This window comes from Dreissena polymorpha, chromosome 15, assembly GCF_020536995.1.
Source record: "Dreissena polymorpha isolate Duluth1 chromosome 15, UMN_Dpol_1.0, whole genome shotgun sequence".
NCBI classification, from domain to species: domain Eukaryota; kingdom Metazoa; phylum Mollusca; class Bivalvia; order Myida; family Dreissenidae; genus Dreissena; species Dreissena polymorpha.
The window spans coordinates 55,244,481-55,269,517 of record NC_068369.1 but is presented as its reverse complement, the minus strand read 5'-3'; the positions used below and the strand labels follow the sequence as shown (position 1 = coordinate 55,269,517).

General features: G+C 34.9%; 2 protein-coding genes across 8 annotated transcripts in view; both read right to left on the bottom strand.

Moving 5' to 3' along the window:
* The window catches only part of LOC127860294 (solute carrier family 49 member 4-like), a 33,961-nt gene extending 29,902 nt beyond the window's left edge, over positions 1 to 4,059 (bottom strand). Inside the window, exons 1-2 of one of the 3 annotated variants that reach the window (XM_052398296.1) lie at positions 3,941 to 4,059; positions 912 to 1,083 (exon numbers count right to left, since the gene is read on the bottom strand). In XM_052398296.1, coding sequence (XP_052254256.1) covers positions 912 to 1,055 — 144 coding nt within the window. In that variant the 5' untranslated portion in view covers positions 1,056 to 1,083; positions 3,941 to 4,059. Of the gene's footprint in view, positions 1 to 911; positions 1,084 to 3,848 lie in introns of those variants that run through there. The other 2 variants (XM_052398297.1, XM_052398298.1) reach the window with 2 other exon arrangements.
* A 1,076-nt stretch (positions 4,060 to 5,135) lies between these two features.
* The window catches only part of LOC127860292 (solute carrier family 49 member 4 homolog), a 44,527-nt gene continuing 24,625 nt past the window's right edge, over positions 5,136 to 25,037 (bottom strand). For 4 of the 5 annotated variants that reach the window (XM_052398292.1, XM_052398293.1, XM_052398291.1 and 1 more), the window contains exons 7-15: positions 24,197 to 24,260; positions 23,430 to 23,485; positions 22,929 to 22,979; positions 20,889 to 21,018; positions 18,087 to 18,195; positions 17,489 to 17,556; positions 17,151 to 17,269; positions 16,162 to 16,344; positions 5,136 to 11,652 (exon numbers count right to left, since the gene is read on the bottom strand). In XM_052398292.1, the coding sequence (XP_052254252.1) occupies positions 11,513 to 11,652; positions 16,162 to 16,344; positions 17,151 to 17,269; positions 17,489 to 17,556; positions 18,087 to 18,195; positions 20,889 to 21,018; positions 22,929 to 22,979; positions 23,430 to 23,485; positions 24,197 to 24,260 (920 nt within the window). In that variant the 3' untranslated portion in view covers positions 5,136 to 11,512. Of the gene's footprint in view, positions 11,653 to 16,161; positions 16,345 to 17,150; positions 17,270 to 17,487; positions 17,557 to 18,086; positions 18,196 to 20,888; positions 21,019 to 22,928; positions 22,980 to 23,429; positions 23,486 to 24,196; positions 24,261 to 25,037 lie in introns of all 5 variants that reach the window. The other variant, XM_052398295.1, reaches the window with a different exon arrangement.

Sequence of the window (25,037 nt, the reverse complement as noted above, 5' to 3'; positions counted from 1 at the left end):
TATATCAAAGGGGAGTAATTGTGAAAAACAGCCAAGGATTAAGCTATTAGAATAATAAAATAGTGTTATTTTAATAATTTAAGATGAATGTGCAAGTTAAATGCTGTTGGTTTGTGTATGAAAGTGTTGATGCTGATAAAAGAGAATATAGACAATGTTTTATCAAACATAAGAAACTTACCATAGGTCCATTGATAAATTTCACATTAACCAAACTCGTTAAACTATAAAATGGATAATAACTTAACAAAACAGGTATAGAAAAGTTTGTTTGTTTTTTTGTAATCCCAAATGTCTTAAGTATCATTTGACGAAATACTTAAATTTCGGTGACTGTTATTTCAGATATTAATATAAATACTTACCCTAACCCTTCATTTAAGTAACAAATTAGAGAAAAATGTCTCAAAAATATAACTTATTACTTTTTTGCAAACCAAAAAAAAAGATTAAATGGTAAGTCTGAAGTATGCGCATCATTTATGTCACAGAAAAGAGAGGAGACTAACAAAAAGAAAGATTTATTTTTTTCATATAAATAGCTAAATCAGTGACTGCCCTTTCTTTTGCGGCCATCTTGGACGCCATCTTTGATTCCTCAGCCCCCCCCCCCAGCACTTTTGAACCTAATGATCAATACTTTCAAAATCTACAGAACCTAACGAACATTTTGATATGCAAAACTCCTTGTCCTTGTTTATGATCGGAGACCAGTTTGGTGGTATAAACCTCTCAATATTTGCACTACTATTATTTCGAACTTCCTATACTATATTTTACTGTGCCAAATTGTTTACCATTGTGTTAAACAATTTTGATTGTGAGTTACAATTAACATCTACAAAACTATTTTTTGTAATTTAATTTTGAAACAAAAATTGCAAAAAAGAGAGTAATATGATTAGACTAACCTTAATTGTGTTGCTTTCTCCCTGATTTTGCACATTTGGCAGAGTTGTTTGCTGAGAGTCTTGAAGAGATGAACTTGACTGATTCACAGTCCCATATGTTAAACTATTCCGTCCATCAACAAGAAGACGATTTTCGTTTGTCATTTCTCAGTATTCAGTGCTTTCGCCAAGGCTGTTGTAAAGAAGAAGAAAAGTATGATAATACTTCTACTTAATTTGCTTTTTTACTTGAAAACATTTGTGTCCGTAATTGTTCAAAACATACCACCATTTTCATTTTTATTTTCATTTATTCCATATGTATATATATATATATATATATATATATATATATATATATATATATATATATATATATATATATATATATATATATATGTACTTTTCTTTGTAAATTGATTGTATCTATATATATTATGTAATGAATAGTCATTGAAACGAAAACAAGACTGTTGTCCATACAAACAAATTATAAATAACCCCTACATTACAAAACAAACATGTGAATCTTCAGTATTTTCTTCTTGTTGATGAATTCATGGAAGATTTTTCTTTTTGTTGATGAATTCGTGGAACATTTTATACATAAAAGTATTACGCAAAAATGAAAAGTGCCGACTGTGATCTCTACCTTGAAACTAACGATATGGTTGATGCATGCATGCGAACATTTTATTGATATAACTACCATTTTATCTAATTGATTTTGAAATGCCATCATGCACCAAAACGTATGGGCTGGACACCAAAATGTACTTTCACTATGTACATACAGTGTAACCTTCCTATTAAAACCACCTGTGGGACTTTTGAAAAGTGGTCTTAATAGTGAGGTGATCTTTTTGCAAGTAATATAGCAGTAGTCAATCAATGTACAAATATGGTATTTCAAGTTATTCACACAATCACTGGAACACAATTCATCATGATACTATCTATTTGGTAATCAGATAAGACTCTTTACTTAAAGAAACATTTAACGGTTGTTTGCTTAGCAGAGCTTTATGCTTCAACCACATATTTTTCAATACTTTCTTATAATCTGCAAGATTCAAATGTTGAGATTCGATACCTTTGTTAAAACAGAATAGGCGTATCTGGGATAACCAATAGAGATTCCTCACTGTTAAATAAGAGGTCGTCTTTAATATTTAATGTTTATACCAAGTAATACCCAATTTACCCATCATATTAGTTAATTATAAACTAAGAATCAAGGGTTTAAAAGAAAAACAACTCGTAGTCCATGCAAATATCGTTGTCGTTACTTGGGTCTCAATGGTTTTGTACACAAAACCGATCGAATCAGGTAAGGTGTGAAAGTTACTGGTCCTTTGGCGGATGTCCATTTAGAGCAATTGTGATTATTAAAATGTTTGTAATAGTCAATAGCGGGTTTCACAGTGAATGTAACGACCATTGATATATAAAATGACAAAATCGGGACTGTAAAATGGTGGTCATGGTAACAAGTTGGTTTTAGTGACGGGGTGGTTGTTAAAAGAGATTTTATGGTATAAGTTATATGCAAAAACTTCAATTGTCAACTGTGATTTTGTCCTTGAAGCGAGCTACATGTCATCTTAATATGATGATCATTTGTGCCCATTTGTTTTTAAGTCCATTGATTCTATACAACGTTATTATACAAACAAGACAATGTACTGAAACTATATACATAAATGAAATATGAACTGAGTCCAAGAGTCCACTGTAATCTTGATCATGAAGCAAGCATCATTATTTTTTCAAGTGATACACATTGTCTTGATATGATGATCATTTGTGGCATTTTTTTTGGTTTCAAACTGCCATCGCAAATTACAAGGTGGTCTAAAGACTCCACTTACAAAAAGCCATATTATGGTCAAATTTGACATCTGATCTCTAAATGACAATTGCCAATTAGGACATTGACTTATCACGGTTGAAAGTTGCTTTTGATAAGTTATTTGGAAAAAAAAAAACATCAATACGTTTGGCTAAGTTAGAGCAAATCAATGCATTTTATGTCATATTAGACCTTTGACCTTTAACAACTGAGTCTGACCTAGACATTTGAGGTAAGAAGATGGATGTTACACATGACACATAGGCTTGTGATGTTTGACATTTACATGTATGTAAAATTATTTTAAAATTGATCAAAACATGTTACAGTTAGAGCGAATACAGATACTTTCCCAATGACATGCCAGCCCACAAACAGTGGGCAGAAAAAAACTATACTAAAAGGGCAGAAATAAAAGACAGAAGGTGTTTACTAAGGTCAGGACTATAGATGTTAATCCGTTATTTATCACAACTTTAGAGTTCTTCCTGCTAACCGATTGTGTATGTCAAAAAATGGCCCACGTATGTCTATAAAATCGAGTTCAATCAACAAGCTCAGTAACTAATATGATAGACACACTGAATAGGCGCACACTTGAAACACGCAGAACGTAATTCCGTCTAATCATGCTGTATAACATTATCCACCATATAGTTGCCATCACTCCCCCAGATAATCTCCTTGTTCCTGTCGACCGCCAATTCAGACTCAGCAGTAAGCATTGTTTCAGACACATACAACCTTCAAAAGACTTATAAATTCTCGTTCTACCCAAGATCAGTAATACAATTAAATTCACTATCTTCCCACATACATGAGGCAGTTTTCAAAATCCTTACTCATGTGGCCTTCATTGTCCCCCTTAAATACATGTTATCACTTGCAATGTAAATAATTTTTATAAAACACCCAATAATTTTAATATAACACCCAACTGAGTATTTTTGTACAGTTCGCAGCCCCTAATCAATAGGCGCCGGAACAAAATATTCTATTTAGAAGGAGTGCTTTTACCAGAAGGAGAAGACTGGGAGTTAGATTATTGCAAATTCACAACCTTATTCATAAAACAATATAACAGTACAATTATGAATTTATGTTACCATTATACATTGAATATGGCGAGTAATATATGTGAATACAAAATCAGCGTGCAGATCGCTACCAGAAAAAACTTTTTTTTACAAAATGATACCTTTTTATGTGCATAAACCATCTTGTTATGTGACACATTTATCTCAATTATTTTACGGCGCATGCGCAAACGTGTTCAACTGCACATGTTCTTAAATCGGGACAATGCGCTCATGTTGAACTTTTGCGATAGCCTTTTGTCTATCGTGCTTCATCCGTCGTTTACATTGTTTACACCGTATAGGCCACATGTTTTGTCTAATCTTCATGTTATCATGATGTGTCCTTATGATATCTTTAACGAGTTCGAAAATGAGTCCGCCAGTGGGCAGGGCAGTTTTCTTTATATGGCTTTAGTGTCAATAAAATATGTATGCAGTATTTGAATAATAACCATACGCATACTGGAACATATACAGATTGGTGTTTTAATTCAATTTCAGCGTGATAGGTGTAGCGGACTGATTGAAAATAAAAAATAATTGTCCAAGCAAAACGATCTTATCAAACAAAACAAAAACAAGTTACTAAAATTTTAATATCAATTTGTGTTCTGTTTGCTTCTCGGTCATGCATACGGACAGTATATAAGGATTAAAATAGTCACCAGCAAAATTGTATGGAGAGTTTCTTCAACAGTTATGAGATAGGAATGGTAACATTTTAACGCACTTGAGCATAAAATACTTATGGTGAGCTTTTCTAATCCCTTTTGTCCGTACACAGCAAGTCATTCGTCGTCAACATTTACCATGTTGACAATCTAGAGGCCAAAGTTATTGTACAAACTTCATGAAACTTTGTTGGAACATGTGTCCCAGTGATATCATTGACGAGATCAAGGATCTCGTCTATTGAAACATATGGCATCAAGGGAATTCGGTATTGGTCCTTATATTGCTATAGTAAAACCTTGGTCAGAATATTTATTTTTATGATATCTCGGCTGAGTTTAAAAAAAAGTTTATGATTCGCAGAAAACATTTGTTGTCAGTGGCATGGACCATTTCCTTATATTTCTATATTCAAGCCGTAGTATACCCTCTTATCAAACTCATTTATACCTGGACTTTCATTGTTGCAGTACCATAGTATTGATTGATGCCTTCTTAAATGGCCATGTGATAATTGTGTAACGGTGAGGCTTACAGTTTAAACTCCCTAGAAATTGGCCGCAGCTATCAGTGTACTCACATCACAGAGCTTTGTCTTTATGTACCGTTGAAAACTCTGTAAGATGGTTTTGGTAACAAATGTTTTGATTCATATATTTTATTTGATTCATCCTTAGTGAGTACAATGAAGGTTATCATAGCTGAAACACTTCATCCTTAGTGATTGCAAGTATCTTTTTCATATCTGAGACACTTCAGTAAGCACAACACCCTTTATCATAGAGACTTATTATGCCTATGTTATAACAAGACAAGTATCGTGCCTACTGACTCATCTACTTGATAAAGTAAACTTGTACAGAGTAACCTTTAAATAACTACACAAATAGATAATTGCCTGAAAAACATGTTTTTACATTTGAAACAATCACTGACATTTTATGTTTGCTGTAATATATTCTAAACATCAACTACTAAACTACTTTTTAGAAAACTTTTATACCATATCTAGTGACAATATATTATGATTTCAGTAAATAAATGTGTATTTTTTATTTTGCATTAAATTTCCTATAGCACTTGTGATGAATTATATATGTTCATTATAACTCATAAATGTGTTCTGCATGTTGCATAATTAGCTTACTTTGTATTAATAAGTGAATCTTTTATGTTTTTAGACAGAAACCTTATGATTCTACAGGTATCAACAAGAATGTAAAGAATAAACAACCTTCCTTTACAGTACACAATTATGTCATTTGTGCTTCATCATACCTCGATTTAGATGCAAATTGGTATGTTTATTTTATGTGTTGTTATATCATATGTTTCATTATGTTCATCCAAATCTTGATATAGTTAGTGAATTGCATATTTAAGAGCTGTACATTACTTTATTGAATCTAATTATATACTTAGGAAAAAACATCAAATGATTAAGTACAGGTGTCAAGCATATAGGCAACACTTTTGAGATGTATTTTAATGATATTCTAACGAGATGTGAGCAGATTACCATAATAAATTTCATGGATCAAGTTTGGTTCAATGTCCTTGAGCTTGCATAATTTGGGAACATTTCTTACAAAAAATTATAGTACAGGAAACATGATAGGCATCATTATATGTCAACACAGTTTTTAAATGAAAATGAAATGCATAAATAAGTCACCCCTCTTTTAACCAGAGGGCCATGATGGCCCTGTATCGCTCCACTGCTGAAAAAAGGCTGAAACAAATATTCTCTGCATTTGCAAATACTTAAATATAGGCCCTATTTAAGCACATGTACACTTTTGTGACCCCCTGGGCTTGGTCAAATTTAACCCCAGGGGCATAATTTGAGCAAACTTTGTAGAGGACTACTATATCTCACTACAGGTACATACAAAATATGGTAGCCCTAGGTCCTAGCGTTAAGGACAAGAATATTTTTAAAGTTTTCACAAAATAAGCAAGATATAAGCGTGTATAATGTTCAATTTTGTGACCCGCAAGTCAGGGTCAAATTTGACCCAAAGGGCATAATTTGAACAAACTTGGTAGAGGACTTTAAGATGTTACTGCCTACCAAATTTGATAGCCATAGTCTGAATGGTTTTCAACAAGAAGATTTTTAAAGATTTCACAAAATAGGCGTTTTATAAGTGTTTATTCAATTTTGTGACCCCCCAGGGCAGGGTAAAAGTTGACCTCAGAGGCATTTTTTGAAAAAATTTGGTAGAGGTTTATTAGATGTCACTACATACCAAATTTGGTAGCCCTAGGCCCAATAGTTATGGACAAAAAGATTTTTTAAGTTTTCACAAAATAGGCCCCATATAAGCTATGTTCAGTTTTGTGACCCCTACATATTCAATTTGATAGCCCTAGGCGGGATGGTTATGGACAGAAGATTTTTGAAGTTTTCACAAAATAGGCCTTATCCAAGAATATGTTCAATTTTGTGATCCCCCAGAGCAGGGTTAAATTTGACCCAAGGGGCATAATTTGAACAAACTTGGTAGAGAACTATAAGATTTCACTACATAACAAATTTGGTAGCCCTAGGCCCAATGTTTATGGACAAGAGATTTTTAAAGTTTTCACAAAATAGGCCTTATATAAGCGTATGTTCAATTTTGTGACCCCCAGGGCATGGTCAAATTTGATCCTAGGGGCATAATTGAACAAACTTGGTAGAGGACTATAAGATGTCACCACATACCAAATTTGGTAGCCCTAGACTCAATGGTTATGGACAAGTAGATGTTAAAGTTTTCAAAAATAAGCCCTTTATAAGCATATATTCAATTTTGTGACCCCCGGGGAAGTTTCAAATTTGGCCCCAGGGGCATAATTTGAACAAACTAAGAAGAGAACTATAACATGATGATGTCACTACATACCAAATTTGGTAGCCCTATGCCATATGGTTATGGACAATAAGATTTTAAAGCTTTTCCACAATAGGCCTTTTATAAGCACATGTTCAATTTTGTGACCCTCGGGGCAGGGTCAAACTTGACCCAAGGGGCATAATTTGAACAAACTTGGTAGAGGACTATTAGATGTCACTACATAACAAATTTGATAGCCCTAGGCTGGACTGTTATGGACAAGAAGATTTTTGAAGTTTTCACAAAATAGGCCTTATATAAGAATATGTTCAATTATGTAAACCCCTTGGGGCAGGGTCAAATTTGACCCCAGGGGCATAATTTGAACAAACTTAGTAAAGAACTAAAAGATTTCACTACATATCAAATTTGGTATCCCTAGGCCCAATGTTTATGGACAAGAGATTTTAAAAGTTTTCACAAAATAGGCCTTATATAAGCATATGTTCAATTTTGTGACCCCCAGGGCAGGGTCAAATTTGACCCAAGGGACATAATTTGAACAAACTTGGTAGAGGACTATAAGATGTCACTACATACCAAATATGGTAGCACTTGACCCAATGGTTATGGACAAGTAGATTTTAAAGTTTTCACAAAATAGCCCTTTATAAGCATATATTCAATTTTGTGACCCCATATATTCAATTTTGTGACCCCCTGGGGCAGTTTCAAATTTGACCCCAGGGGCATAATTTGAACAAACTAAGAAGAGAACTATTACATGTCACTACATACCAAATTTGGTAGCCCTATGCCATACGGTTATGGACAAGTAGATTTTTAAAGTTTTCCCACAATAGGCAGAATATGTTCATATCAGATGATGTTCAATTTTGTGACCCTCGGGGCAGGGTCAAACTTGACCCCAGGGGCATAATTTGAACAAACTTGGTAGAGGACTATAAGATGTCACTACATACCAAATTTGGTAGCCCTAGGCCCAATGTTTATGGACAAGAAGACTTTTAAAGTTTTCAAAAAATAAGACCTTTATAAGCATAATTTATATTCAATTTTGTGACCCCTGGGGCAGTTATAATTTGATCCCAGGAGCAAAATTTAAACAAACTAAGAAGAGAACTGTTACATGTCACTACATACCAAATTTGGTAGCCCTATGCCATACAGTCATAGACAAGAAGATTTGAAAGATTTCACAAAATAGGCCTTGTATAAGCATATATGTTCAATTCTGTGACCCTCGGGCAGGGTCAAACTTGACCCCAGGGGCATAATTTGAAAAAACTTTGTAGAAGACTGTAAAGTTTTCACAAAATAGACCCTATATGAGCATATGTTCAATTTTGTGACCCCCGGGACAGGGTCAAATTTGACCCCAGGGGCATAATTTGAAGAAATTTGGTAGAGGACTATTAGATGCCTCTACATACTAAATTTGATAGCCATAAGCCCAATGGTTATGGACGATAAGATTATGAATGTTTTCACAAAATAGGCCTTGTATAAGCATATGTTCTATTTTGTGACCCACGGGGCAGGGTCAAATTTGACCCAAGGGGCATAATTTGAAAAAAAATTTGGTAGAGGACTATTAGATGTCTCTACATGTTAAATTTGATAGCCCTAGGCCCAATGGTTATGGACAATAGGATTTTGAAAGTTTTCACAAAAAAGGCCTTATAAAAGCATATGTTCAATTTTGTGACCCCCGGAGCAGGGTCAAATTTGACCCCAGGGGCATAATTTGAATAAATGTGGTAGAGGACTATTAGATGTCTCTACCTACCAAATTTGATAGACCTAGGCCCAATGGTTATGGACGAGAAGATTTTGAAAGTTTTCACAAAATAGGCCTTATATAAGCATATGTTCAATTTATTGACCCCCGGGGCAGGGTCAAATTTGACCCCAGGGGCATAATTTGAAGAAATTTGGTAGATGACTATTAGATGTCTCTACATACCAAATTTGATAGCCCTAGACCCAATGGTTATGGACGAAAAGATTTTGAATGTTTTCACAAAAAAGACCTTATATAAGCATATGTTCAATTTTGTGACCCCCGGGGCAGAGTCAAATTTGACCCCAGGGGCATAATTTGAAGAAATTTAGTAGAGGACTATTAGATGTCTTTTCATACCAAATTTAATAGCCCTAAGCCCAATAGTTATAAACGATAGGATTTTGAAAGTGTTCACAAAATAGGCCTTATATAAGCATATGTTCAATTTTGTAACCCCCGGGGCAGGGTCAAATTTGACCCAAGGGGCATAATTTGAAGAAATTTGGAAGAGGACTATTAGATGTCTCTACATACCAAATTTTATAGCTCTAGGCCCAATGGTTATGGACGACAAGTTATGGAAGTTTTCACAAAATAGGCCTTAAATAAGCATTTGTTCAATTTTGTTACCCCCGGGGCAGAGTAAAATTTGACCCCAGGGGCATAATTTCAATAAATTTGGTAGAGGACTATTAGATGTCTCTACATACCAAATTTGATAGCCCTAGACCAAATGGTTATGGACGAGAAGATTTTGAAAGTTTTCACAAAATAGGCCTTATATAAGCAAATTTTCATTTTTGTGACCACCGGGGCAGGGTCAAATGTTACCCAAGGGGCATAATTTGAACAAATTTGAAAGAGGTTCACCCCAGGAACATTCCTGAGAAATTTCATCAGAATTGGACCAGTAGTTTAGGAGGAGATGTTTTAAGGAAAAGTTAACGCATGCGCGCACAACTGACACAGGACCATGACATAAGCCCCGCTGGCCTCTGGCCAGTGAAGCTAAAAATGCAAAATGCTTGGAAGTATTATGTTTCATGTAATCTCTTTAGCCAAAAAAAATATATTTGTGTCACAACGACGAACCATTATGTGCTTTTGTTCTTCTTAATGTTGGCTGTTGTTCTTAACCTTTAATAATTACAGCAATAAACGTTAATAATGTGTTGCAATAAATGGTTACTAATTCTATTAGGTTCATTTACTTAGTTCGTTTGTACAGCTCTAAAACTAAATAGTATTTAATATATTGAAACCATGTCTGGATTGATGCAAAAATTATCAGTGTTGTCAATGAAAACATCTTCATTGACAAAGATCATCAAAATTATCGTTTTTAAAATACTAAAAGTACAATTAAGTACATGTTCAGAAAACCAAACCTTTACACGGATAAAAATCAAAGAATATCACATGTAAAAGTTTGTAAACATTCACTATTAGGTAAATGTTTTCGTAAAATCAATTTCTCTCATGAAAATGATGGTTGCTTTCGCTGGAATGACTTTTAACGGTAATATCTTCAAAACATTGAAAAAAGCAACTACACACGGGCACAACAATGAATATATTTTTTTTAAAGTTGTACAATATAAATACATAATATTTTTAATTTAAATTCACGTATTAACAAAAAAAAGTCAACCTATCACAGAACTACACAGTTGATCACATGTATTAGAAACAAAAAGATAATCCCTCAAGGAAGAAAAGTATTCCTTACACAAAAACAAACCATAGAATATATGAAACATTTGCTTGCATAGCCCAATTTACAAACTATTTCTACAATAACCTTGTTGAAAATCTTAACCTAAACATGCAAAAACTTCTTCATTTAATAAAAACAACACCGGTAAACTAAATATAATTAATTGTAATACATTGAATACAGATTGAATAACGAGGTATCAGAGTTCTTGCAATAAATTAGTGAAAAACGTGTTGACAAGGCAAAATTAAAAAGGCTATTGAGTTATGACAAATATTTATACAGACCTTGCTTCTTATAACTATATACCAGTTTATACGACCAACTTTATCAAATCTGAAGACAAAGTAAGAGTAGTCAGTATTTCCAACCCATTTAGCAGGACCATTGGGTCTTAAGGTAAAGTTATACTTTTCCATATTTCAACAAAATTCTTAATTCATTCTGTCTTATGCACTAGAGGGCTTCAGGAATTAAAATGTGTTTAACTAGTGAGTATAACTTAAATGTTCAATCACATTTTCCATTTCGTAAAAAAAACTTTCAGCATAACTCATGGAGTGTATGTAACATTATTAATTCCGTTAAGGTAGGAGCTTTTAAACTATTAATGAACATTTAATTGGAACTGATTCATATATATTCACAAATCACTAGTGGTCTGCAGACTGGTTCAGGATTTCACTTCCTCTTTAGGTTTCTCTTCCACTATGATATCAATATCCAGTCTGTTGTAGGACTCTCTGTACAGGAACAGCACCGGAATGCACACAAATATCCCTCCCAGCAGACACCAGTTCTCCCACATGGTTCCTGTAAAGGAAAAGGAGCTGCATTATTAACATCTCTTGAAACATTTAACTAACAATTTTTGAACAAACACATTTGTTGAATTAATATCCGCTGCAAAATAAATGTTGTTTATGGATGGGTGCAAACCCCTTTATATTTGGTAAAATCCTAGAAAAATATTTAGTGTAGAGTAGTTGTTTTTATTTATTGAAATTCTTCTCATTGATATCTATACATCCATGAAGTTTCATGTTGAAATCTTGTTACATCATACAAAAACAGCAAAGAACAATAACTCTTATTGAAGAAAGTGTTGGGTGTTGTTTCTAAAGCATGGCACTTCTCCTGATTTATACTATTACATCCATGCAGTTTCATGTTGAAATCTTGAACGCTATCTGCAATATAGCCCTGAAAATAAACATCATAAACAAACAAAGGGTTATCACTCTTATTTAAGAAAGTGTAGGGTTATGGTTCTCGTGCATGTCATTGGCATCTGTTCACCCATGAAGTTCCATGTTGATATCTTATATAAAATCTGAGATATAGCCCTAAAAGGTTTGTGACAGACTGACGGACCGGCAACGCCAATTCTATATACCTCCGCCTTTATCAGGGTATTATAAGGTTAATCACAAAGCAACAACTTAATTGCTGTGGCTTAGTTGAAGAAACTGTCCACCAAGGGATTATTTCACTCAGTGTACTCAAAAACCATACAGTATATTGTGCTATAATCTTTTTCTCTAAGCTTACTTATCATTCGTTCACTGAATCTTTTCCTCTTCAACTGTGTATTAAGCATAGATATTAAAGGTCAAAATGTGTATACCGGTACATGTTACGACAGTACCAAATGAAAAACCTCAGCAAATTGCTTTTAATCTATCATAAATAATCACAATTGTGATGTTTCAAAATTGCTATTTGTTATTTATAACATGCTGTTTCAATAAAGTAGTGATAAAGTTGAATGGGTAGTTGTTGGCCTTTTGAAAACTAAACACACCAGCGATTGTGTTTGCCCAATTGGAAAAAGTACAAACCCTGAATTGGGAAAATTCGCTTCGTGAAGTCCTCATATTGGGAAATGTGTGATTTTGATTTTTTGCTCCCAAATACTTTAAAATTGATAACTAAGTGTTGTCAACTGGTCACTTTTATATTTACTTAGGTTCAAGCCCTAGCACTGCATACGGAAACTAACGTAATGCTGCACTCTGTTAATAATAAAATGGGGTGGGGAACCTCCGATTTGGAATGTTTTTGAAAGCAAATTTTGTAGGTTTTTCCTATTTGGGAAAATGCCGTTTTCCGGTACTTAATAAAGAAGGGAAAAAATCGCTGCACATGTATAGGAAAATTCAAAATGTGTTAAAAGCAATATGATATTAGATTTCATTGGGCTCCATCAAGAGCATTCAAGACGAAAAATCAATTGTATGATCGTTATAGTTTATCCATCGACCGAGCATGACATGCTGTTTATGTGAGACATGTCTTAAGGAGTTGTATATAAAATAATCACAAAATATTGGAAGCAAAACTTTTAAAAATGCAAAGGTCATCCGTTTCACATGGCGCAAATTACGAAAGGAATATCATGGCAGTTATAAATGAAGTTAAGAGGTGGAAGATGGAACATTTTTCTTACTTCTGATGAGGCAACTTTCTTATTAGGTTGTTCGAACGTATGACGCAAAATTTGCTTCATGCAAGAGGCAAAACAGTTACCAACAAACTTAACCTCTTAGCGGGACTATCCGGCAAGGGTTTTATGACATGAGCTGGTGTCTCTTATAAAGGAAAAACCAAGATTTGTTTTATCAACAAAGAGATTAAAGTTAAAAGCACGTTCTATATCAATAAGGTATTGAAGCCATTGTTTCCGTAACAGTTTCAAGAAGGTCTGAAGTAAATGGAAAATGCCTCATGTGATACATCTAAATAGACCCTCCAGTTTCTTAAGAAGGAGAAATGGAACTTTATTGACCATGAAAATGCCAAAGTCAACGCTCCAATGGACTTTTTATATGGAGAATCCTTAAACGCCGTCATCACAAGCGCATCATGAACTCTGTTATAGGTCTTAATACAGCACTTTAGGACAAATAGAGGATATTGGACCAAAGTATTTACAACAAGACTCTTGAAACCTCAACAAAAAGGTCTAGGATTATTTACCCATGTCATGGATCTCATATTGAACATTTACTTAAAAAATAGTACTGTTGCAATTATTACTTTGCGTCATTAATTTTGTTTTAATAATGTCGGCGCCTTTCATAACCTTAAGCAGTGAAACTGAAATTGAAGTCTTAGTTTGTTTAAGCATTCTTCATTTGAAACAAATTTTTAAAGTATAATCCATTTTAATTATTAAAAACTTACCTGCATTCTAATAGCTTCTACCTTTCCAAGGTGGATTTATTCATCCGAAAAATTCTGGAGCTGACAGCCGGCCACCTATACACCGAAATTAGACCAGGACGCAACATAGTGTAATGCAACCTTATCTAAAGCGGAAACGGTGTCCACCATATCAATCTTCTTTCAATATATCTGAAACATTAGTCGAAGAGCAGAGTGGGAGGTGGGACTCACCAATAGCAGGTAAGTTTTCAATAATTACAATGAATTTTACTTGTAAATTGAAATAGATACTTATTTTTGCAAATTCAAGGACAAAGATACACTTTAATTTTACTTTGCGGGCCAACTGTTCCGTGACAGTGACTCCAAAGCCTGTAGCCGATAGGGAAAGGGCGGGGTAGGAATACAAGATGTAGGTATTTCATAAGCTTCTATTAATGAAAGGCACAAGTGTCCTCGAGACTCCTGAATCAATAAAGTATTGGATTCGATAAAATAGCAGCATTGGGTATACGTCTTGGTAAGGTTTAAGATACTCGTGGGTCGAAGCAGACGATGAATCCTGCTTAGATGAGTAAGAGAAGGTTATTATATGACCGGTGACGTCATCGGGTAATACCCGTTGATCGGTGACCTGACCGGACAATGACCGGTGACCCGACCGGTCAATTAGCGGTGACCGTACCGGTCATATTATGACCGGTGAGTGACGTCACCGGGTAATACGGACCGGTCCCCGGTGATAGGACAGAACCCGTCAATGACCAAAGACATTCGCCTGAACCGAACCGGTCAATGACCGGGCACCGGGGATTGGTGCCCGGTGAGCGGACCAGTCATAACATGACCGGTGACGTCACCAGGTAAAGACCGAAGTATGGCGGAGGCCATATGGTCTGACTTCGACCGACGCATGGCCAAAGCAACGTGGTCGACGTCACTGAGCAAAAACCGACGTATGGCGGGAGCCATATGGTCTGATGTTGACCGACGCATGGTCGAAGCCACGTGGTCTACGTCCTGCCGGGACCGGTCAAAACCTGTGATACCAAAGTATGGCAGAAGTCATATGGTCTGACGTCAACTGACGCATGACCGAAGCCACGTGGTCGACATCACTGAGCTTAGACCGACGTATGATGGCGAAGGTCCACAGGCTTTTCTTTGTATCTGCGACCTTCGTGTAGCTCAGTACATGAAAGACAAGAATAAAACATATTCAACAATTAATTGGCCATAGACCAGATTGTAATGCGGCACATTAAAAACATTATTGCACATAATGCAAATGATAAACATTCTCTCAGTATATTATTCTAAAAGAGAACGTTACGTGCACACTTGAATACATTCTGTCTAACATGAACACAATAGCCGCGTATGTGGCATAAATTAAACAAAAGTAAAATGGCATAAACAGAAATAACACCGATGATAAGTTGTTAGACAAATACTAAAACATGTCTAAACAAATACGCGGCAGATTAAATTCATTTTCACATTATGCACATGATAAACGTTCTCTCACTTTATTATTGTAAAAGAGAACGTCATGTGTACGCTTGAATGCACTCAGTCTTAGGCATAACTTTTACAAAAGTTAAATACAATACATATGAAATAACCCGGAGAATACGTTGTTAGACAACTTATATATACAAAAACCCAAAGCGACCGCGGAAATAAATCGAAAATAAATTCAATTTCAAAGCAAATAAAAATAGCGGTTTTACCACGGCCGCATCTTGAAAAAAGATTGATATTATGGACACCGTTTCCGCTTAAGCTATAGTTGCATTACACTATGTTCCGACCTTGTCTAATTTCGGTTAACAGGTGGCCGGCTCCCAGTTCCAGAATTTTCCGGCTGAATAAATCCACCTTGGAAAGGTAGTAGCTATTAGATAGCAGGTAACGTATTTATGCTATTTAAATATCAATCCCATATAAAAACCCTGTATTGCAAAAAGAGGTATTTTGCCATATGCAGCCAGAGTAGCTCGAGACTAGCAAGTGCATTAGCACAGACTTGTCAGGAGCTAAACTGTCCTCTAATGAGTCCACAAAACCTTGCATGACTTGATAGCAGACAGTGAAGCTGCTGACAATACTGCGCAATTGTGTAGGTATAAATTGTTATAAACTATAAATTACCTATATTAGGTATGAGCTGCACAAAAAGGAACACTAGGCCTGCGATGTTATTGACGAGAGTGAGAACAAGGTTGGTGATTCCCTCTGCTATAGGGTACGTGACCTCACACGCCATCTCAAAGAACAGCGGAGACGAAGCCCCCAACAGGAGGTTGGCGATAATATACGTCGAGTATAGGACAACTGCCAGAAACAAAATATGATAAATGTCAAGTAAAGATGACATGCAAAAAATAATTGTAACGGATGATGTATGGGCTATACACCCTAACTTCATCAAAGTAACTTCATCACATAGGAGAGAAGCCTGAGTATGGTATGAAATTACTGACGGTGCATATCTCATACACCATCACTTACTAATCATGTAACGATTATATCTCACTGACCTTTTCCTTGTTGTGTTTTATAGATAATCATATATAGATGTGTGTTAGGGTGTATATTACATATAAGCCTATTTTGTTTTTTTCTTTTAAGTATTTAAAGTACATTACTTAACCAGCTGTGCGTAATTGCATTCATTGATTACGACATTTGTGATGTACCTGCGTGACATTAATTCTGTGTCAAAATATACTATTTTAAACCCAACTTTTTTACCATGTTCTTAATGCAGTTTTCATTTAAATATGACGTGTTCATGTATTCAGCACTTTTAATATGGATTATTGAAATAAAATGAAAATAACAGTGTGACTTAAAAAAATAAATATTGTTATTGCAGTGCATTGTTCTTGTACTTTTCTTTGGAATCTGCACTGGCTAATCAGGGACAACACTTCTCACCAAAGCAAGATTTTTAATAAAAGGAGACTTCCTTTAAACAAAATATTCCATAAAAGCGGAGTCGTCTCTGATTGGCCTGTGCAAATTGCACAGGCTAATCTACTGCAGTAGTTTACACAAATAAATTAAGCCTATTTTTCTTGGAATAAGGCTTAATTGTAAATAATCATTAATAACCATTAACCTTTTGGCTTACATACCAGCTGTGTCTGGAACAACAGAGATCAGCGCCAGAACAAAAACAATGAAGCATGCCCCTCCAGACAAGTACAGGCCAATAAGGAACCATTTCGTGTGCTTTGCAAAAATATCTGCAACCCTAAAATAGGACAAGAGCATTGAAATAGGTACTTTCTGTGAATAAATTTAAGCAGTAAAAAAACGTAAAAGTATGCACTAGTTTATGCTAATAAAAATATGTTCTTTAAGACATAGTTTACTTGACAGGATTTGATATAGGAACTCAAATGATACAAAAAATGCCATGATAAAAGATCTTCAAAAAAAGAGAATATTTTGAACGTAAATTCAAACATACTTGGCCACACCAAGGGCAGCAACACATGTTGCTATGACACCATAGAAACCCAACCAGCCAGCCATATCCTGCAAGAATAGTAGTACTGACATAATTAACGAGACATAATTGTACAAATGTGGGAACGATCGCACAATCAGTACATTATAGTTTGAAACTTATTGTTAGTAGAGTAGTTAACATTTTTTAATATGCAGTGCTTTATACGGAGATATGGTTAACGGATATTTATCAGAAGTATGCAGTATCCCTACAAATATTTCAGAAAACTTTTTCACAGTTGTGTGAAAATGATTAACTTATAAGCGAAAAGAAATGTTGGATTTTTCACCATCTTAACAATATTTCAGTCATACTGTGGCAGGCAATTACTCACACTTACTGGGAACCAATCTGAGATTACCGGTACTAATTGTACAACCTTATGCCAATAAATGAAATATACGGAGAATGGCTGCATAAAATATACCATGACCATAGCCAACAAAAACAAAGTTGCTTGGCTGAGATGGAAACACATGATCCCCGGACTGAAAGTCTAACGATCAGCCAACAAAGCTAGCTGGGCTTGGTGGAAACACTGAAAGTTGTTATGTACCTGTGACACGTCATGGTCACTAAGGTTCACATCCAGAACACCCTGCCAGCAGCTAAGTATTCCCCCTGACACACCGTAAGCGAAACATAGTAGCCAGAACGTACGATTCCTGAAATATTGAACACAAACATATCAGCCAGAACATACTATTGCTGAAATATTGAACACAAACAATAACGTACGGTTCCAGAAATACTGAACTCAAAGATATCAGCCAGAACGTATGGTTCCTGAAATATTGAACAAAAACATATCAGCCAGAACATATGGCTCCAGAAATATTGAACACAAACAAATCAGCCAGAACGTACTGTTCCTGAAATATTGAACACAAATACATCAGCCAGAACGTACAGCTCCTGAAATATTGAACACAAATATATCAGCCAGAATGTAAGGTTCCTGAAATATTGAACACAAACATATCAGCCAGAACATATGGCTCCTGAAATATTGAACAAAAAGCAAATTAACCAGAATTACTGTTCCTAAAATATTGATAACTGAGGCGAAGATTTTTAAATGGAGGCAGCCAAATTGGTTACGCAGTCATATTCTTATCTTCAGAGCATTTTGTATGAAACAAACAATTTTTAGTGTTCAATATGTTTTACTTTTGTTGAGAATTGCAAAGTGTGTAACCATGGGTCCAGATATAGGTCATGATTACATCTACAAGTCAGATGTTTTGGTCAAACTTAGTATAACAATGATCATAGAAGACACAGTGTTGACACAGGACAGGAAGTGTTCTAGCACCAAAATGACAGGTCCGTACACAGGCCCTGGGCCCCCCTCCCCAGCTGGCTGTCAAGTTAGGATTTTTTTTAATAATGGGCCTTCCACATTTTTTCTCTCATGAAAGGGCCCACAGTACACTTTCCCACAATACAAAAGAGACGATGTGTGTTATTGTCCCTGATAAAAAGGGAATTAGTGCTATTTTACTCGCAAGTGGAGATAAGCCCCTTAGCAATGCTTTCCTATCGCCTTGTGCACACATCCCTGATCAGTCAATTATGCTCATTGGGTCAGTGTAGACCTGAAATAGCCCACAAGTCACCCAGGTGACTAGAAGCCGTTTCATGTCACCCTAGGCTGACTTCAAGCCGATTCATGTCACCCTTGGGTGACATGAAGCAAATTCTAGTCACCCCAGGGTGATATTTATCGACTTGAAGTCACCCAAGGGTGACATGAATCAGCTTCTAGTCACCCCTGGGTGAGTTCAAGCCATTTCAGGTCGACAATGACCCAATGAGCGTAGCGATTCCAGTCACCCAGGGGTGACTTCAAGCTGATTCATGTCACCCTGGGATGACATGAAGCCAATTCTAGTCACCCGGGGGTTGAAGTCAGCCCAGGGTGACATGAAATGGCTTCTAGTCACCCCTGAGTGACTTGTGGGCCATTTCAGATTTACAATGACCCAATGAGCATCAATTACCCCTTGTGATCCTGAATGCTTCATCTATCGATGGTTGATGTAACACGTCTTTTGAAGTGCCAAGGAAAGAGAAGCAGCGAATGGAAAACAAATGATACAGGAGGTTGTAGGACCGAAAATTGCTGACGTTAATAATTTGTGAAAAACAAATAATGTTGGAAGCAATAAGTGTGTGATATAGATAAGTGTTATTTATTTTTACCGATAAGTTTCTTTGTCTAAGTCCAAGACCCATAACTTCTCAAAAGTGTATGACCTTACCGATATTAAACACTGAAATAACCAGGAACTAATTGCAGCTTCACTGATGAATTCTGGTTTTCAACCTTAACCAGATCCATATTGATTCCAACAAATGTAAGCTATCTAGATTACAAGTGATACGAATACACAATTAAATACTTGAAGCAAGACACCATTCATTAACTTTACACTTAGAATTTTCTGGATCCTGGTGGCAAAAATAAAACTCTCATCAACTGACCATCCAAAGCTGTACCTGTGAAATCTTAAAAGCTAAAAACAGAGTAATCCCAAGTAAAACTTTGAACTGCAGGAAGAGGAGGTTACAATCTCACTTCCTAAACTCTGATCAGAGAGTCCTTTGGATTAATTTTACTTTTTTTTTAATGTGACAGTACCTTTTTATTGCAATTATGAGCAGAGGACAAATGTATCTTTGAAATGATACCGGTCTTGCAAAATGTGATATACAAGTAACATGTATTAAACAAGATATGTTTTTGTCAGAAACACTATGTCCCCTTCTGCGCCGCTTTGAAGCTATATATTTGACCTTGAAGGATGACCTTGACCTTGAATTTTCACCACTCAAGATGTGCAGCTCCATGAGATACACATGCATGCCAAATATGAAGTTGCTACCTTCAATATTGCAAAAGTTATGGCAAAATGTTAAAGTTGGAGCAAACAAACACAAAAACCAACCAACAGACAGGGCAAAAACAATATGTCCCCCACTATAGCTTCTTGAGTCCAACTTTGAACTCGAGTCTCTGCATGTAAACAGTGGGGTTTGGAGGAATTGGAAGGTTACGAGACACCATACTTACACTAAGAGCTTCTTCAGTCCAACGTTGAACTCCAGTCGATGCATGGAGGCAGTGGGGCTGGGTGGAAATGAAGGTTACAAGACACCATACTTACACTAAAAGCTTCTTTAGTCCAACTTTGAACTCGAGTCTCTGCATGGCCGCTGTTAGGCTCGGAGGTAGTGGAGGTTACAATACACCATACTTACACTAAAAGCTTCTTTAGTCCAACTTTGAACTCGAGTCTCTGCATGGATGCTGTTGGGCTCGGAGGTAGTGGAGGTTACAATACACCATACTTACACTAAAAGCTTCTTTAGTCCCACTTTGAACTCGAGTCTCTGCATGGACGCTGTTGGGCTCGGAGGTAGTGGAGGTTTGGATGGGAAGTAGGTGAAGAACAGCAGCAGGCAAAACACTGACCATCCACAGGCTGTAGTACAAATGCTACATTCGTAGATTAGGTATATATAATCACATGCAATATGGCAAGGCTTGCTCTGAATTGCTCTATATATAGTTAAGGGCGGTAATATTAGAACTTTTTGTTAAAGAAAAAACAAGTTGGCTACAATATTTTCTGACCTTAAGTGAGCATACTTGTACAAAGAGAAAACAATTTGACCAAAATCTTTTCTTAACTAAAGAAAACAAAATTTTGATGAAGTAAGGTTATTTTGTATATATTAAAAACTTTGAGCAATATGGAAGTCCTCTTTTCGACCACATTGTTTAACGGCACTTCGTAAGTAAATTGTCACTATGTTCAATGAAGACCAAGTCTTTATCGCAATAATGCTGTTTTAAGTCAAAACCAGATTTATACATATCAACATTTATTATAAAATCATTAATGAGAAAATCTACTTATAACAAAACACTTCACCTCACCTTACCTGCACAAGTTTTGGGAAACCAGGTTAAACCAAAAAATAAACTGGCACTCACTATATTTTACTATACACAAATTAATTGTGAATACGAAAGTTCGACAACTGAAATACAAAATTTTAAACCGAATAATCCCCACGAATGAAAATCTTTTTAAATGGCACATATATAACTCCCCATGCTGCTTATTTTGCCAGGAAGTAGAAACATTCGAACACTTTTTCTTAGAATGCCCGTTTACCACCCAATTCTGGACATATATTAATCACATATTTAAGGGTATAGGACTAAACAAACCTATGAATACTATACACAACATAACTATAGGTTACAAAACACAATACGCCGCATATAATGATATAAATATAATTTTAAGTGAAATATGTTACACAATCTACAAAGCGTATATGAAAAGTGAAAGACGAGCACATCAAATTAATATGTCCAGCATACTCTTGGACGGTCTACTAGTATTGGAAATACATTACAAAAAAAGTGATACCAAGCACCAGTTATTATCTAAGTTCATAGCCCTTCTAAAAGAACTGATGAATAATTAACGCATAATGCCTCATTAACCTATAGTGCTTATTTATTTATATATATATATTTTTAAATCCCAAAACAGGAACTCCGCCCTAACCGAAAGACACTATTCTTTTTCGCTTTTGCTTTGAATGCTGCCGTATTTCGGTTATAGGATGTTTTGTCTAAATCTTTTAAATTGTAACATTGTATACATCGCTGTTCCCTATGCTACCATATAGGGCTTACGCAATGATGTAATGGTTTGATGTAACTTTACATTTTGACATATTTGTTACTTCTATAAGCATCATTATTGCTTTACCATATTTTTTTTTTCTTGTATTTTTTACATACTTTCTGTTGCTTGTTTGTATTTTTTTTTTGCATTATTCCAAGACAATATGCGTTATAATGTGAAGCCACTTTAATACAATTATTTATATTGCTTTGCTATGTCAACGTGATCTTTTACCTTAAATACATAATCACTCTTCTCTGTTAATGTACTAATTTTAATAAGCATAATGTAAACCAACTGAAATTGATCTTGCAAAGAAAATTATGTTTGTGTATGTAATGTGTATAAATATGTTCTTGTTTATTGTAAACCTTGTTAATAAAAGTGTACAAAGTAAAAAAAAAAAAAAAAAAAAAAAAATGAGAAAATCTATTCTAAAAGACATAAATCATAAAAGAGAAAAGACATAATTTTCCATCATTTTCAACAATGAATATGATACAAGGGATGCATACATTAAAATAAATCACAACCTGTTAAAACAGGGCTATATGCATGAGCTTAAAGTATCACCCCACATTAGCCCAGTTTTCCACTTTTATTGATTTTTCCGTTTAAAAGAAGTCTCGTTCAGTCTGAGTGTAATCTTTGTGTAATTACTTACAAGTATCATTGAAAGTACTTACAATAGTACATGTATAGCATCAAATCATCCCTCTCTTTAGGAATGTCATAGTCTGAAAGAACAAGTTATAATACATATGCATATTTGCAAACAATAAATTGTACATTATGTCATAGCAGTGTTTTCCTAAGATGGGTTACCTCACGTAAGATAAAGAAAACATGTGCATTATAAAAGGGAAAGATCTAGAATCACTAAATATACAGTGTGCAGCTTAAAAGTCCCAGTTTCAAATAATGTGCTAAAACCAATACATTTCTTTTTCTGAAACATATTCTCAAGGTTTTTAAGCAAAGTCTAGTCATTTATCATTGAACATTTTTTTAATATCTTAAATTCCACAATTTTTTCTTGCATTTTGAGTTTAGTTTTCCAAAGAGGCAGCAGCTGGAAAGCAAAACAGAGCAGTGTCCTCTAGAGCTTATGGATAGTAGAGCAACATCATTTGGTTAAGTCATTGTATGTTTTTCAAAAGTAACAATGACTATATAAGATTACATACCAATAAATGAATTGGTCAGGTTCGTATAGTTGTCACCCACAACTCCCTGAGCAACACTACAAACAGGATAAAGAAGATACACACATACAAAACGAACTTCAAACAAGTACTTCCAAAGCTTCATCTGATGAACATAAAACAAGCAAATTCGTTGAATTGATTATCCCGTAAAGTTCAAAATTGTGATAAATATTGGGACGGAATGACAGACACAATAACGGACGGACTACGCCAATTCTATATCCCTCTGCCTTTGACAGGGGATAATTATTATGAATAGCAGAAATCATCATTTTATTTCATGAACAGTATAGTTTTTGTTTACCTATTACATTTTGGCTGAAAAAAAGTTTGATACCTTGGATCTTCATTACAAATCTTTAAACAAAGATGTATTCTGTGCAAATTAAATCAGAAAACACATTTTCAAACATGTTTATTGACACAAAATGAAGTATATAACAAATGAACATGATAATCAAGATCTTTCAATGAAAATGGCCAACCTATAATGTTGATTTTACATGTATGTGCAATCTTTCGCCTGCATACAAATTCAGTGAAACAAACATCTGTGCCCTATAGCTCTAAACATAATGGCCTATTGAGCTGGCTTAATCCAGATGTATTTATGTATCAAATTAATATGGCCACCAACCTTATTATCTATGGTATAAAAATAATTCAAAATGGATCTTCTTTTTTATGTTGAATAAGTTCACAGTTTTAAAATGGTTTTTATTAATATAAATATCTTTTTAACTTACATGGTGGAGATATTCATGGTCGTATTATTCGGATGAAGTTCTCGCAGTGGAACAAGATATGGCCCTGTGACACAGGATAATGATTAAATAAATCACACTTCACAAACAAGCTTATGACAAACACAATAAGGCAGATTGGTGCCTTATTCTCAATCCAAACATAAATATGATTCTCTTGATCTCAAAATTGAGGTCTTCCTTCCCTCAAGAATAAGCAGCATTTGATTTTATATCATTAAAACATAAATGCGTTTTCTAGCTATTATATGGAAACTGTTTTCTTGTAACAGGCCAAAGTGACCCTGAACTGAGACCTATTCAACTCTAGATTGGCAGGTTGTTTTATTTCTTCCTGAAAAACTACCTGGTATTTAATTGGATGATCGTAGGTCAAATTATTCTATAGATATCTTGCAGAAACTTAATGATCTATGGAGAAAACATGACCTGGAACATTGAAATGGTGGCCTAAAAGTTGATAAAGAACATCATTTCATCAAAAGTAAACAGCATGCACATTAGAATATCATTGGTCAAAGGGATCTGTAGGTTGGTGCAAAAATAATATGGTCTATGGAAACACATACAACAAACAGACAGGTGCAAAGAGATAAAACCCACTTGTTTCAATGGAAGAATATTAATAATATCTATTTTGCAATTTAAGGCATGCAATTGAGCACACTTTTGGGAAACTTTGATTTGTGATAATAAATTAATGCAATACCTATCAAAGGATTTTTTTTATTACAAGTGATTTTGAACCATTTATTTTTTAATTTGCATTTAAGTGGATTAAATGTAGCTTAAGGTTTATGACCTCCACATACTATTTAAATAG